At 42.7% G+C, this 17010-nt stretch overlaps 1 protein-coding gene across 1 annotated transcript in view; it reads left to right on the top strand.

The window, feature by feature from the left end:
• HOMER2 (homer scaffold protein 2) overlaps positions 1 to 17010 on the top strand; it is a 428576-nt gene that overhangs the window by 302272 nt on the left and 109294 nt on the right. The window contains exon 5 of the mRNA XM_069766085.1: positions 4674 to 4813. Within this exon, the coding sequence (XP_069622186.1) occupies positions 4674 to 4813 (140 nt within the window). The remainder of the gene's footprint in view (positions 1 to 4673; positions 4814 to 17010) is intronic.

The raw sequence follows: 17010 nt of genomic DNA, 5'->3' as shown, positions 1-17010 counted from the left end.
TCTGAAGAGGCAGTTTGCATACAGGAAAGTCTGTGACTCAATGCCACACACATGGATCTGTGAATACTTGGCTCTCTACAATGTCAACAGGAAATTAAGAACCTTCCTCAGAAACTCAATGGGCTATGGAGAACAACTTTGGAAGTCAACTCAAGACAACTAGCACAAGTGACCATCAAATGCGGCATATACCAAGGTGGTGCACTGTCACCATTGCTGTTCTGCTTAGGCTTAAACCCCCTCAGTCAGATAATTACTGATTCTGGCTATGGATGCAAGTTCAAGAGTGGTAGCACCATCAGCCACCTCCTCTACATGGATGACATCAAGCTGTATGCGAAAAACAACATCAATTCACTGATCCACCTGACAAGTATCTATAGTGAAGACATCATGATGTCCTTGGGACTGGAGAAGTGCGGCTGGTTTGTAAAAAATAGAGGCAAGGTAATCAAGACTGATGGAGTGGAATTACCCGCAGGGCACATAGCAGATGTACAGACATGCTACAAGTACCTCGGCATCCCACAGGGATACAATAACCATGCTGATGAGACAAGGAAAGCAGCAATATCCACATACCATCAAAGGGTAAGGCTAGGTTCACATTGCGTTAATGGGTTAACGCTAGCGGACTCCGTTACATGTCGAAATTGTCAGAATTAACGCCATGCAACGGAGCCGTTAGCGCACCCATTGACGGCAATGTGCTAACGGATCTCTAGCGCATGCCATTTTCGGCATGCGCTAGCGATGTCCCATTAGTTTCGGACGGACCGCGGACACTGCTTGCAGCATCCGAGGTCCGTTCCTCGCTAGCGCAGATCGGGTGTCTGCGCTAGCGGGATCGCCAAACGCGATCCCTTTTGGGACATTGCGTTAGCGCAGTCCGTAGCGCTATCCGTTAAACGGACTGCCCTAACGCAATGTGAACCTAGCCTAAGACAGGTCCTGAAGAGCCAGCTCAATGGGAAGAATAAAATCTGCGCCATCAATACATATGCCCTACCAGTTATCAGATACCCTGCTGGAATAGCGTGCTAGCCAAAAAAAGAGATGGAAGCTGCAGATGTGAACACTCGAAAGCTCCTCACAATGCATGAAGGTCTCCATACTAAGTCTAGCACCCAAAGATTGTATACCAACAGAAAGGAGGGTGGTCGAGGTTTGATAAGCTTCCAAGCCTCCATCACGGATGAAATAAGAAGTATCCAGGAATACATCAGAAAAATGGCACCAAAAGGTGAGATGCTGAGTGAAAGCCTAAGGCAACAACAACAGGTTTGGAAGGAAGAACAGGGACATGAAGCGCCATGGCAAGAAAAGCCGCTGCATGGGATGTACCATCAATAGATAATGAAGGTGGCTGACATGGAGAAATCCTACAATGGCTGGAGAAAGCTGTTATAGTGGCTCAAGAGCAAGCACACAGTACCAGATCCATAGAAGCAGGAATCTACAACACAAGACAAGACCCAATGTGCATACTATGCAAAGAAACCTCAGAAACAGTCCAACACATAGTGGCAGGATGCAGAATATAGGCAGGAACAGCACATACCAAATGCCACTACCAATTAGTGGGAATTGTATAGATTATCATCTGCACAGCATATGGGCTAAATCCTCCTAAGTCCAGGTGGGAGACCCCAGAAAAAGTGGTGGAGAATGAAAGGGCTAACAAAATCCTGTGGGACTTCAAGATCCAGATGGATAAGCAGGTGTTGGCTAACCAACCAGACATTGTGATAGTAGACAAGGATCAGAAGACAGTAATGATAATAGATGTGGCAGTGCCAAGTGATGGCAACATCAGAAAGAAGAAATATGAGAAGCTCAAGAAATACCAGGCCCTCAAAGGGGAACTGTGGAAGATGCGGAAGATGAAGGCAACAGTGATTCCAGTGGTGATAGCAGCACTTGGAGCAGTGACCCCTAAGTTGAGAAAATGTCTACAACAGGTCCCAGGAGCAACATCTGAACTCTGTCCAGAAAAGCACAATGCTGGGAACAACTAAGATCCAGCGCAGAACTCTCAAACTCCCAGGCCTCTGGTAGAATACCCGAGAATGATAAATGATAAAAAAAGACCACCCCCCCATTGGGGGTGAGAAGGAAGTTTTTTTTGCATGTGTGCATATTGGTTTTTGGTTCATGTATGAATTGTAAAGAATAGGAAAATCAACCAGGCTCTTTAAAGGATTATTCACCAAATAATCAAGTTATCGCTGATCCATTGTATCGAACCTCTGCCCTCCCCCACGAGATAATAATCTTTATTTTTATATAGCGCTGACATATTCCACAGCGCTTTACAATTTGCACACATTATCATCGCTGTCCCCGATGGGGCTCACAATCTAAATTCCCTGTCAGTATATCTTTGGATTGTGGGAGGAAACTGGAGAACCCGGAGGAAACCCACACAAACACGGGGAGAACATACAAACTCCTTGCAGATGTTGTCCTTGGTGGTATTTGAACCCAGGACTCCAGCGCTAACCACTGAGCCACCATGCAGAGATTCTGAGAACAGGGGTCTGCAGTCTTGTCTTAAATGGAGTAGAGTTGTGCATGCTCGGCCTCTGCTCTCCATTATCTATAGAGCTGCTGAGCTCTGCGCTTGGCTAGATCAGTTCCATAGACAATGAATAGAGCAGACGTCATGCATGGGCCCCTCCAGCCCATTCATGGTTGAGCTGCAGTCCTGTTCTCAGGATTGCTGTGGGTCCCGGTGGTCAGTCCACGGCGGTGATGAGGGCAATCTGGTCTGTTGCCCAGAATCCAAGGCCCCAGGGATCCTATGGCCAGATTCCCCTCATCATAAGTGGCATGCTGAGCAGGGTGGGGGTCCAGATATATTTCTTTCATAGGGACCCCAAGCTGTCAGTGTGCGCCCTAGGCTCTACAGTGATATTTGATGTTAATCATTCATGCTCCATGATTTGGAAGATCACACTCTCAACCCAGTTCTGCACAGTGACCGAGAACTGAAATAAGTTTCAAGTGGCTAAAACCCCATGAACACATTGCTTATGTCAAGTGCTGTGTTCCTCAATGCAGAAGCCACTGTGTGTTCACTGAGGCTATCATGGGGATTTCCTATGCAGAGACTGCAGGAGAAAATAGTTATATATCAGACGGAATACAAATACGGTACTTGGTGTGTCTATGGATTCTGTAGTGAATTAGTGTTTTTTTAAGGGCAAATATTAATTGAATAAACTTATTTAGACCTAAAAATAGAGAAATAAGAAGATATATAAATAAAAATAAATTACCATTACCAGTTTTATCAGGCAGTATGAAATATTAAAGGACAATATAGGATAATGCACTTTCTGCATATATCAACACACTGTTAGTACTTCCAAATAAGTGTACTTTGTAGCTCTCCAGCCTGGGTTTAAAAAGTCAGTCTACCTGGTACCCTGCTTCAATTCCCGCTGCCACCTCTACTCAGATCAACATTGCGCCTGATTGAAAGATGACCTCTAGCATAAGTGCAGTGGTACCTCTAAATCACATCTTTCCAGTTGTGTGTGATAGGAAGGGAAAGGAGAAGTGTTGTTTAAGGTACCTTCACACATAACAATTTCGTTAACGATATCGTTGCTTTTTGTGACGTAGCAACGATATCGTTAACGAAATCGTTATGCGTGACAGCGACCAACGATCAGGCCCCTGCTGGGAGATCGTTGGTCGTGGGGAATGATCAGGACCTTTTTTTTTGGTCGCTGATCACCCGCTGTCATCGCTGGATCGGCCGATCCAGCGATGTGTTCACTGGTAACCAGGGTAAATATCGGGTTACTAAGCGCAGGGCCGCGCTTAGTAACCCGATGTTTACCCTGGTTACCATTGTAAAAGTTAAAATAAACAAACAGTACATACTCACATTCCGGTGTCTGTCACGTCCCCCGGCGTCAGCTTCCCCGCACTGACTGTCAGCGCCGGCCGTAAAGCAGAGCACAGTGGTGACGTCACCGCTGTGCTCTGCTTTACAGCCGGCCAGCGCTGACACAGTGCAGGGAAGCTGACGCGGGGGACGTGACAGACACCGGAATGTGAGTATGTACTGTTAGTTTTTTTTACATTTACACTGGTAACCAGGGTAAACATCGGGTTACTAAGTGCGGCCCTGCGCTTAGTAACCCGATGTTTACCCTGGTTACCTGGGGACTTCGGCATCGTTGGTCGCTGGAGAGCTGTCTGTGCGACAGCTCTCCAGCGACCAAACAGTGACGCTGCAGCGATTGGCATCGTTGTCTATATCGCTGCAGCGTTGCTAAATGTGACGGTACCTTTAGACTTACCACTCCACTCCCGATGTGATTGTGATAGTCATCTTGGAATCATGGGGGCTGGGATGAACGGTGATCTGAGTAGGGAAAGCGAATGGATGGCAAAAGTTGGGGCTACTATAAATGAGAAATGTAAACTGATCACTTTTTGGCCCCAGGATAGAGTCACTTTAAGCAATAATTATATGAATACAAATGGCTGTAAAGGCATTTTAAACAATTAGTAAAAGTGCATAACTGGATATTTCTGTTGAAAAAAGTAAGGTGATAACGAACTAGTAGGGGGATATGCTTTTCTAATCTGTATCTGTCTTCTAGTTCATGTAAAGTACTTTGAGTGACTTTTCCATGTAACTGTTCATGTACTAGGAATCGGGACGGGAAACTCCTTCATCTACTCGAGCATCCAGTGTGAATGGGACAGATGATGAAAAAGCTTACCATGGTCCCCCTCCTGATGTGGAGCTGAAAACTGAAAATGATCGACTAAAAACCGCCCTAGCACAAAGGTAAAATGTTTGATAGTTTTGCATTTCTTTGTAATAGTTTTTTAACCCCTTAGTGACGGAGCCAAATTTTTGAAATCTGACCAGTGTCACTTTATATGGTAATGACTCTGCAACGCTTCAATAAATCCCAGTGATTTTGAGATTGTTTTTTCGTGACACATTATACTTTGTGATCATGGTAAATTTAGGTCAATATGTTTTGTGTTTATTCATAAAAAATATCAAAAATTTCAGAAAAATGTTTAAAATTAGCAAATTTCAAACTTTGAATGATTATCCCTTTAACCCAGATGGCCATACCACAGCAAAACATTAATAAATAACATTTCCCACATGTCTGCTTTACATCAGCACCATTTGTAAAATGTTATTTTATTTTGTTAGCATTTTAGGAGGATTAAAATTGTAGCAGCAATTTTTCATTTTTTCAGGTAAATTTACAAAATTTATTTTTTTAGGGACTTATCCATGTTTGAAGTGACTTTAGGGGTCTCATATATTGGGAAACCCCCAAACGTGATACCATTTTAAAAACAGCACCCCATGACATATTGAAAACTGCTGTTAGGTAGTTTATTAACCCTTCAGGTGCTTTACAGGAATTAATGCAAAGTGGCATGATAGGAATGAAAATGTGCATTTTTACCACATAAATATCACTAACTTCTGAACAGATTACTACAGCAATCAGACTCTAAGGCCGCTATTTGGTCATGGATTGCCATGGCAAACATCAGGACCACAAAATCAAGATCTGAGGGCACCAATTTGGTTAAATAGGAAGCCCCCACACTCTGCTAACCATTTATAATGATGTAGTCACTATTGACAGCAGCATCTAAGGGGTTAAACAGAGTTGGACGGTGCAAACACTGATCGTCGCTGATACAGCAAGTTGTCAGCTATAGTTGACAGCTGGCAGCTGCTGGATTGTCACCTGTAAGGGGAGGCTATTCTCTTATATCTCAGGTCAGTTAAAAGACGTATTGGCACATTAAAGGGGTGATCCAGGCTTATTTTATTTTTTTCTCATGAGGCGAAGAACGGACAGGCAGGTAATTGCAAAAAATCTGCCAGTCTTGGCCGGCTCCAGCTCAGAGCAGTCACGGACCAATTCTGCTGCCTCATTTGACCTCCTGTCCGCAGAGCAGCTCTTCTTCTTTTGGATTGCTCTGTCTATGGCATGTGGCTGTCAACATCATGTTGATAGACAGACAACTCCCTGTAGTTAGGCAGCGGGGAGCTGGCTGTCAATCAGTTTATCAGCAGTAACGTCAACAGAGTGGAAGAGAAGCAGCTGCTTTCTTGACGTGACATCGCCAGAAACGACAGAATTGCTGGCAGGAGCGGTTCTTGACTACCTGCTTTTTAAGTTCTTAGGCCCATGAGAAAAAAAAATAGTCCATTTTAATTATTTATAACTGTCCTCCTTTGTTATAAACATGTCTTATGCTGTTCATGATTTTTTTTTCTTGATAATTATTTTCCATGGCATCAATTTTGTAACTTGTTTTCACTGTATTATTCCAATCTTCACAACAAATCCTCTGAAATAGAATAATTGTATGAACATTTGTTAGGTAATGTTTTCTTAGTGTCATTGCTCATGTTACTTATAGTAGTGATACAAAAATGCAGTAATTGATCCATGTTGTCCAAATACTTTTCAAAATTAAACTCCTCATCTGATGAGGTTGAAGATATGGTAGCAGTAGCACTGGCAAGAACCAAGTCCTCTTGCTCTTGGCAGTCATGTAGCCCACTCATCCTAACTGCTGTTGATCTTCCACCAATATACAATGACTTGGGTCCACATAAACAGCTGCCAGAAGTATTTTATTTTCTAATAGCAGTGTCTCGATTTCATTGAAGAAGCAATACCATCTGCGACTAAACCTCCGCTTTGGGACAAGTAAAACAGCAAGTTCTTCTACTCCTTTATGGAAATTCTGGGAGTTAAACCTTCAGATTCTAATTTTTTAGTCACTGTTGATGGGTGACTAAGAAATTCTTTCAATCCAGCCACCTGTGTCCATTGACCTTCATGTAGTGTTACCTGAGGGTTGGCCATGTCCACAAGAAAGGGTTTCAGCTCCAGCAAGAGCTCAATCATTAAATGGGTGCTGAGTGGCTTGATCCACAATTGCCCCTTTTCCAGCATGTCTCTTCAAGATGGAATCAATTTTAGAGGTTCTGGCAACAATAACCCATTATTTCTTCATTTTGTCAATCAGAGTTCCAGCATGTCCCTTGTTATGAAAGGCAATTCAGTACTACAATGGACATAGCGGTCAGAGCACATACAGTGATCTGACAATAACCCAAAATCATAGAACGAGCTCTGAGACGTGGGAACTCTGCAGACCGCAATCCCTAATCCTCTCCAAACAACACTAGAGGCAGCCGTGGATTGCGCCTAACTCTGCCTATGCAACTCGGCACAGCCTGAGAAACTAACTAGCCTGAAGATAGAAAATAAGCCTACCTTGCCTCAGAGAAATACCCCAAAGGAAAAGGCAGCCCCCCACATATAATGACTGTGAGTTAAGATGAAAAGACAAACGTAGAGATGAAATAGATTCAGCAAAGTGAGGCCCGACTTTCTTAACAGATCGAGGATAGAAAAGGTAACTTTGCGGTCTACACAAAACCCTAAAGAAAACCACGCAAAGGGGGCAAAAAGACCCTCCGTACCGAACTAACGGCACGGAGGTACACCCTTTGCGTCCCAGAGCTTCCAGCAACAAATTAGACAAGCTGGACAGAAAAAATAGCAAACAAATAGCAAAGAAGAACTTAGCTATGCAGAGCAGCAGGCCACAGGAATGATCCAGGGAAAAGCAAGTCCAACACTGGAACATTGACAGGAAGCCAGGATCAAAGCATTAGGTGGAGTTAAGTAGAGAAGCACCTAACGACCTCACCAGATCACCTGAGGGAGGAAACTCAGAAGCCGCAGTACCACTTCCCTCCACCAACAGAAGCTCACAGAGAGAATCAGCCGAAGTACCACTTGTGACCACAGGAGGGAGCTCTGCCACAGAATTCACAACAGTCCCTCTTGCAGACTATGTCTTATTGCCCACTGTAGCAGTTGCACAACACAATGCATGTTATGAATATGAGAAAGCTCTGACGCAGCTTCAACAAGATCATCTAATTGTAAAGTGTCATTTTGCTGTTCTTCAGTAGTAATATCTGCTTGTTTGTCAGTTACAAGACTCTGGCCTTCCATCTCAAACATACTGAATTTGAAGTGTTTTTCTAGCTGCTGTTCACCTTCATTATTCTCAATCATCAGTTTAATTGTACTTATCAAGTCTGAAGCATTGTCTGTTACAATATCAAGAACCTGTCCTTTTTTTTACTTCATAATCTTGCAGAACTTTTTTCACTAAGGCCTAGAGAAACTGGCTGATGTTATGAGCTTTAGTATCTTCTACTGCCAGTGTCTTGGTATAAATTTTTTTGTTGTCACAAACAAATCAAACGTTGATGACAAAATAGTTCACTCTTTGACATGTGCAGGCATCCATTTTAAGAAATATAAAGTGTCTCTTGAGAGTCTTTTTAAGATCATCCTTTTGGTTAAGGGCTTTTTCAATCACTAGTTTGCTAATACTTTCTTTATGCAGAGAAACACCAAGTTTGTGGCCATTTCTCCATTAAGAGCTGTAAAAGCTGGTCATGCAACTAATGATAATGGTACACAGTGTTTCCCAAAAAGCTCTATGAGCCTTCTTTTAAACATATCTGCTGTCATTGTTACAGTAACTTTGTCACTTACAAAATATCTTGTAACTGATGTTTGAGACACTCTTTCATCCAACCTTTGCATGATGGGCACTGGTTTCTTGGTGTCACTGTCCTCTTTCTCCGTCACAATTTAGAAAACTTCTGGATGTAACCATTGTACATGTCCGTTTAGATTGGAAGCTCTCGTAAGAGCGTTTTTATCACTGCCTGAGTATGCACTGATTTTGAGCTCACAGCATTTGTGTTCATCTGTCGTACACTAACATGCAAAATATTTTTTATCTTGATTTAATGTGAAATGCTCAAGTACAGCTAACTTCATATCAAGCTATTTAGACAGTTTGTAATCATATAACTTCGCTATCAAAATAATTTTGTCATATAAAAAATAAGGTATATTGTAATTCTTGCAAGAATAGGGAAACGTGTATAATTTTGGATGGAAATAAAACAAACTTTGCATAAATCATTTGTACAGATTGACAAATAAAGAGTTTGTAATATATGTTATTAGATAAGCTTTACTCTGAACGTTCAATCTCAGGCGTTTCTCAGGGTACAGCTCAGTAAATGTTTCACATCATGATACTTCACAGTCTATGAAAAGGGGAGGAAGGAGGCAGCAGTTTTGTGATGACCCCATAAAGAAACTGAAACTGCTAGCAGAGCTAATAACATGTAGAACATCAGATCACCTAATCTCTCCAAACATGAACTCAGCCTCAGAGCAAAAGCAAACTAAAACATGAAGCATACAGAGGAAACATACACTAGACTAATTTATGCACAGTTTATTGAAAGTTTAGATGTGCTTTAACAAGGACTTGCCTTAATCCTGTTTTCCTGTTAATACTAGCGGTTCTTGAGATGAGTGCACGGCTGCAGGCATTCCTCATCAGTGCCTATTTGCTCTGATCTGTAGAGGAGGAGCTTTACTACTGAGCATGTACATAAATCGCAGCACAGATTCATCTCAACTAAAAGCCTAGATCAGTGGTCCCCAACTCAAGGCCTCGAGGGCCGCCAACAGTGCAGGTTTTCAGGATTTCCTTAGTATTGCACAGGGGTTGGAATCATCACCTGTGCAGATGATCACATTACCACCGATGCAATACTAAAGAAATCCTGACAACCTGCACTGTTGGCGGCCCTCGAGGCCTGGAGTTGGGGACCCCTGGCCTAGATCTTTAGATCAGGAACAGAACAGACATATGTAGGACACTTCATAACTTTCTCAAATTCTTATGAAAAAATATTCAGCACATCCTGCATTTAAAGGGCCACTGTCAACCCCTCCAGCCGTTATAAACTAAAAGAGCCACCTTGTGCAGCAGTAATGCTGCATTCTAACAAGGTGGCTCTTTTAGTCTTTGGTGCATGTATTCCCAAAATAAAGCGTTTTATTACTTCTCCAAAATACCTGTCTTTCGCCAGGGAGGCAGGTCCTCACCCCCCTGCTTGAAACGCCACACTGCCGTCACTCAAATATTCAGGGGCTCCGGGCACCGCCCCCTCCATGCTGTTTTTGCATGAAATCCGGCGCCTGCGCTGTGTACTACTGTGTGGGGCAGGCGCAGTGAGCTCTGGCCGTCTAAAGTCACAGCCAGGCTTGCAGACTGCGAGTGTGCGGACAGTGCGGCCACCCACCTTGGGAATCCCAGCCCCTCAGTGTGTTATGCATTATGCACAGTGCGGGGCTGGGATTCATAGGCAGGCCGGCCACACAGGCGCACCTGTGGTGTTCGGTCAGAGTGACCGACGCTGCTGTGGGGTCCGCTGGGGTGATGGAATGGCAGCTGGATGGTATACCTTCCCACAGGTGAAGTATGTCCCCAGGGCTTCCCAGTAAGGTGGATGGTGATGGTGTGAGGTGCAGTCAATAACGAGGACACAAGGTTGCAGTCTCTTTACCTCTTTACTGAAGACTTCAGGATCCTCAATCCAGAGCACGCTTAACAGGGCTATCTGAGACCGGCCGGTCCGATGGGCACATCCAGAGTTCCCTTTGCAGGTGGAAATCAGTGCCTACCACTAGCGCCTGTGTGTTGTAGTGCTACCCTGCTGAGCATTCGGAATAGTCCTCACAACTGCTGTTCTCGTTCGTTCGTTCTTTCTAATTCTCTCTCGCTTGTTCCAGATGTTACTAGTTTCTCGTCCCCCAGGTATGTTATGGCTAGGACGCACCCGTATGACGGGAAGGCTCGGAGCTCTTCCGGGACCCTAGAGACGCCCCTCTCCATGCGTTGACCCCTATGTCTTCGTAGGAAATAAGGTAGACAGCCAACCTATAATTAACTGTCCTGTGGAGTTTGAAGTAAGGCCTAGAGTCAGTTACTCCCGCGGTGTTCCGGCCACTGGCTACGCGCCTCAGTGGGATGTTGCCTCGGTCTCACGGCACGACTCCTACTGGTTCTCCTTTGTGCTTGATCTCGTTTCTCACTGTTCCACAATATCCTTCCCTTCGTGTCTCTCTCTTAGAATACTGATGCGAGGTGTGCAGGCGCGGTTCCGTTACGTTCTGCTCTGTTCGCTAGGCACCTGCCAGGTTCCCACGCCTGACAGGGACCCTCCTGTGTCTTCTCCCTGCAACACCCCCTGCCACGGGATGTTGCCTGAATCCAACCCAGTCAGCTTCTGACTAACTTCCTATCCAACCCCTAGTTTTACCAGTGTGAGGAGTGGCCCAATAAATAAAGCCTTTTTCTCCCCCTAGTGGCCGGAGTGTGAAGTGTAATGTGTGCTGGTGATACCTGGTTAGTAGAATTCCTTCAGTGCCATCAGACGTACCATCACTCCCCTTAGTGGCAGAGTGTCATACTGCAATGACCAGATCTCTGGGGCGCTGCACAGGAGTCTTTTATAAACATGACTATGTAAGACAGCTGTCTTTAATGCAGGTAATGAGTTGATTAGGGGCGTCTAACTGGTCTGTAAGAGCCAGAACTCTTAATGGTTGGTAGGGGATCAAATACTTATTTCTCACTGCAAAATGCAAATACATTTGTATACTTTATGCAATGTTTTTTCTGGATTTTATTTTTGATATTCTATCTTTTCTTGTTAAAGTTAACCTACCATTAAAATTATAGACTGTTCATGTCTTTGTCAGTGGGCAAACTTACAAAATCAGCAAGGGATCAAATACTTATTTCCCCTATGTATATTTGCTAGCGTACTTCATCCCTCCTCTTCAAATAGACTCTTAGCACCCAATACATTTGCTATTCCCCTATATTTGACCAAGTTTTTTCAGTGTGTTATTACCAATTATTGTTGATTTTGTTTCCAGCAGATAAAATATCCATTGTATTTCTTGCTTTTCATGAGCCTTTGGTTATAAATAACTCTGCATTATTTTTAGCCTTCAGCTATTGTCACTTTATTCTTAGAGGGACATGGTCACCATTTATCCAGAGGGCAAAATCCATTATGGTTTATCCCACAGGCTGTAGAGTGAGCAGCATTTCCTTAAAAAGTCACAGTAAATTAAGGTGACATTGCTCACTGCTCACATATGAGGAATAGCAAAAAAGCCGTAAGGAATCGTTTATTCTTGGCACTGAATAAACCATTGTCTTTGGCAGTTTTGAATCTCTGTATAGAATTTGCTCTAGGAATCTGACATTATTCTACTGAAGAAATCTTTATTAAATTGTTGACATTTGCAACAGAAAACATTATCGCCTCACAGTTACAGAAATATCCTGCTCCGAGGTCCAAACAGAAAAAGCCAGAGCGTGTATTTGAATTGCCTTATTATTTTTCTGTGCTTTATTCATACAGTGTTGTGAATATTTGATACCATGATCCTCTATTTCATAAAAAACAGCTGAGATCGGCCTTGTTTTATATTCACAGGAAATCTAAGGACTCAAATGTTCTTCCCATATATATTCAAATGTATTGAGCAGATTCTGTATATGGAGCACGTAAAAACGCATGGTCCCTTGAATTGTTTTTTTCAGATTCACTACATAAAATGCTAGATGTTCTGCATAATCTGAAACATAATGGTAAATATATCCGCTCTGTGAGGCAGTATCTTTTAGACTAGTGTAGCATGTAACAGACTACATGGCAGCTTTTTGTCATTTTGACCTACAGTATAACTATTAGACTAAATGTAATACATCTCGAAAATCACCCAGTCGCTCTAAGTGTAACTCAGATGCAACTGTAAAGGGTTACTTCGCAATAGTTTAAAAATGAGCTATCTGAACCCCACATCCAGTTCAGACATATATGTATGGTTAGGCCAGTGAGAGGTCTCCGCAACATTGGGCAATAATGGGCGATCAAAATGTTGTATCTCTCCCAAAAGGGTATAGATAAAAACGTCTGCCCCAGATCCCGAAAAATGGAGATTCTAGAAGTCTCGGAAAATGGTGCCTTTTTTTAAAAACAAACATTGGATTTTTTTCACCAGTTAAATATAAAACACCCTATATATGATTGGTATCTACAAAGTCGTAATAACCTGGAGAATCACAAAGGCAGGTCAGTTTTAGCATTCAAAGAAAATGGTAAAAACATGGTAAAAAAGCAACAAAAATATGTGGAATTGCACGGTTTTTTAAATTTCACCACACTTCGATTTTTTTTGCTTGTTTTCCAGTACATTGTGTGGTAAAATCAATGGTGATGTTTAAAAGTACAACTCGTCCCGCAAACAACAAGACCTCATACGGCCAAATTGATGGAAAAATAAAAAAACTCATGGCTCTGGGAAGATGAGTAAAAAATAGAAATGCAAAAAAAGGAAAATGGCCTGAGTGTGAAGGGTCTAAATATTTTTCATAAACAGATTTGTGTGTGATACATCAGCACTAACTAAATTAAATTTATGGGATCCAATAACTAAAAATTGGTATGTGCATGGGTATTCACCCCTTTTGCTATGAAGCCCAAAAAAATTTCACTAAGTCATATCCTTCGTGAAAGGAAGTCCACCTGTGTGCAATCTAAGTATCACAACATGGTCTGTCAGTATATACACAATTTTCCTGAAAGGCCACAATGGCTGCAACACCAGTGAGCAAGAGGCACCAGTAGACCATGGAGACCAAGGAGATCTTCAAACAATTCAGGGACAACGTTGTTGAGAAGTGCAAGTCAGGGTTGGGGTATTAAAAAAAAACCGAAGCACCATCAAATCCATTATCATCAAATGAAAGGGTCGCCCACCCAAACTCTCAGCCTGGGCAAGGAGGGCATTAATCAAAGAGGCAACACAGAAACCAAAGGTATCCCTGAAGGAGTTGTAGAGTTCCCAAGCAGAGATGGAGTATCTGTCTATACGACCACAATAGGCCATACTCTCCATAGTACTGACTTTAGGGGTGAATGGTTATGTACACTGAAGTTTTCAATTATTTTGTCTTGTGTTGTTTGCTTCGCAATAAAAATAAAACCAAATGGTCACAGTTGGAGGCATGTTCTTTACATGAACTAATGTAAATCCTCAAAAAAAAAATCTGCAAAATTCCAGATTGTGAGGCAGGAAAACACAAAAAATGCCATGGGGGTGAATCCTTTCTCAAGCGCTGTTGGGGTATCTGCACACGTCAGGATTTCTTGCAGAAATTTCCTGAAGAAAACCGAAAATTTTCTGCAAGAAATCCGCATTTTTTTTTGCGTTTTTTTTTGCGTATTTTTTTAGCATTTTACAAGCGTAATTAGCTTGCAGAATACTAAAGTTTTCCAAGCGATCTGTAGCATCGCTTGGAAAACTGACTTACAGGTTGGTCACACTTGTCAAACATAGTGTTTGACAAGTGTGACCAACTTTTTACTATAGATGCAGCCTAAGCAGCATCTATAGTAAAAGATAAAATGTTTAAAAATAATAAAAAAAAATAAAAAAAATGGTTATACTCACCCTGCAGACAGCCGATCTCCTCAGCAGCGTCCGTTCCTATAGATGGTGTGTGTGTGCAGGACCTTCGATGACGTCGCGCGACCAATCACAGGACCACGACGTCATCGCAGGTCCTTTACACAGACCATCTATAGCAGCGGTCCCCAACCTTTTTGACCTAGAGAGCCACATTCAGCACTGAGAGTCGTGAGCCACATTCAGCTCTGAGAGGGGGTCACGAGCAACATCCTGCCTGTGTATAATGCCAATGAATGACAGAATTCAATATTTTACTTGCAAGTCAATGAGCTTTGTTTAAAAAAAAACAGGCAGGAACACTGACTATATAGTCCATTATATTTGGTAATCATTGTGCAGGAGGTGATGTTACTGCACTGAAAATTGTCAGATTATTTGACATTGTGAATAGAACATTAAAATTACTGCAGAGCTGATCAATACTTTCTCTTGATGAAGTTGTTACTATGATCTTAAAGATGCCAGGAAGTAGTTTAATTAGAAATTTGTTCAATACTGGAGATATTGCTTACAAAGCTGCTGCAATATTTTTACTTGCTAGTCAAAGCAATGCCCTACTGATAGTTTAAACAGCCACACATATCCAACCAATCCAAAATCTAAACTGTAGAACATACTGGCCTGCTTTCCCATGAAGCTTACAGAGAAAGCAGAGACCTCCCAAAAGAGTTAATAAACCTCTCATGTGCTATCAAAGCTCCCTGAAGCCAGAGATGTTAGAAGATTTCTTGTGTAACTGTGTCCAGTGGCACAATTGAGGGGGGTGGCATAGAAAAAATCATATTAGGGTGGGAAATGGTCGTGTATGGGCATGATCTGTACAATGAGTGTGGCGTGAATACCCCGGATAACAGGCAAAACAATGTTGCACACATGCTGTAGACTGGAGAGGAATGGTAAATGCAACTTTAAAGAAAATTTTGTTATCAGAAAATGACTTATTGTGTAAATTAAGTTTTTTGTGAAATGTATTTAACCCCTTCCCGACCTGTGACACAGCGTATGCGTCATGAAAGTCGGTGCCAATCCGACCTGTGTTGTGGATTCTGTTTTTGGGCTCCCTCTGGTGGTTACAGATGGTACTGGGTGACTTGTGTTCTCTGCGGTCTCTCGTGTCCACCTGTTCTATCAGGATATGGGAGTTTCCTATTTAACCTGGCTTTCTTGTCATTTCCTCGCCGGCGATCAATGTAATCAGTGTGTCTTGTTACCTCTGCTTTCCGCCTCTGTATTCATCAGGACAAGCTAAGTTTTTGATTTTCCTGTTCCACGTTTTGCTTTATTTTTGTTTTAGTCCAGCTTGCAGTTATGTGATTCCTTGTTGCTGGTTGCTCTAGTGGGCTGATATTACTCCTCATGTTCCATGAGTTGGCACATGAGTTCAGGTAATTTCAGGATGGTTTTTTGTAGGGTTTTTCGCTGACCGCGCAGTTCACTTTTGTATCCTCTGCTATCTAGTTTTAGCGGGCCTCATTTTGCTGAATCTGTTTTCATTACTACGTATGTGCTTTCCTCTCATTTCACCGTCATTACATGTGGGGGGCTGCTATTTCTGTGGGGTGTTTCTCTGGAGGCAAGAGAGGTCTTTGTTTCTTCTAATAGGGGAAGCTAGTCCTTCGGCTGGCGCGAGACGTCTAGAATCATCGTAGGCACGTTCCCCGGCTACTGCTAGTGTTGTGAATTAGGTTCAGGATCGCGGTCAGCTCAGTTTCCATCACCCTAGAGCTTGTTCTGTTTTTTGTGTGCTTGTCCTTTTATGATCCCCTGCCATTGGGATCATGACAGTATCGCCGGCCAGAAAAGTGGTATTGGCTGAAGTAGGAGGAAAAGTAGTCTGAGGAAGTTTTTTTTTTTTTCCTTCCCTCAGAGTTTGCTGCCTAGCCTTAATTACAGCCTGGCTGTGTCTTACCTCCTCTTAATCCTTGAATGGCTCTGACCTCAGCTGTTTATCATGGACGTCCAGAGTTTGGCTTCCAGCCTGAATAATCTTGCTGCTAAGGTTCAAAATATACAAGATTTTGTTGTACATGCTCCTATGTCTGAACCTAGAATTCCTATCCCAGAGTTTTTTTCTGGAGATAGATCTAGTTTTCTGAATTTTAGGAACAATTGCAAGTTGTTTCTTTCTTTGAAATCTCGCTCCTCTGGAGACCCTGCTCAGCAAGTCAAAATTGTAATATCTTTCCTGCGGGGTGACCCTCAGAATTGGGCATTTGCATTGGCACCAGGGGATCCTGCGTTGCTCAATGTGGATGCGTTTTTTCTGGCATTGGGTTTGCTCTATGAGGAACCTAACCTAGAGATTCAGGCTGAAAAAGCTTTATTGGCTCTCTCTCAGGGGCAAGATGAAGCAGAAATATATTGTCAGAAATTTCGAGGGTGGTCGGTGCTTACTCAGTGGAATGAGTGCCCTCTGGCTGCAAAATTCAGAGATGGCCTTTCTGAGGCCATTAAAGATGTTATGGTGGGGTTCCCGGCGCCTACAGGTCTGAATGAGTCTATGACTATGGCTATTCAGATTGATTGGCGTTTACGGGAGCGCAAA

The sequence above is a fragment of the Ranitomeya imitator genome, chromosome 4 (genome assembly GCF_032444005.1).
Source record: "Ranitomeya imitator isolate aRanImi1 chromosome 4, aRanImi1.pri, whole genome shotgun sequence".
NCBI classification, from domain to species: domain Eukaryota; kingdom Metazoa; phylum Chordata; class Amphibia; order Anura; family Dendrobatidae; genus Ranitomeya; species Ranitomeya imitator.
Note: the sequence above shows the minus strand (reverse complement) of the source record. Positions and strands in the feature narration are given on the sequence as shown.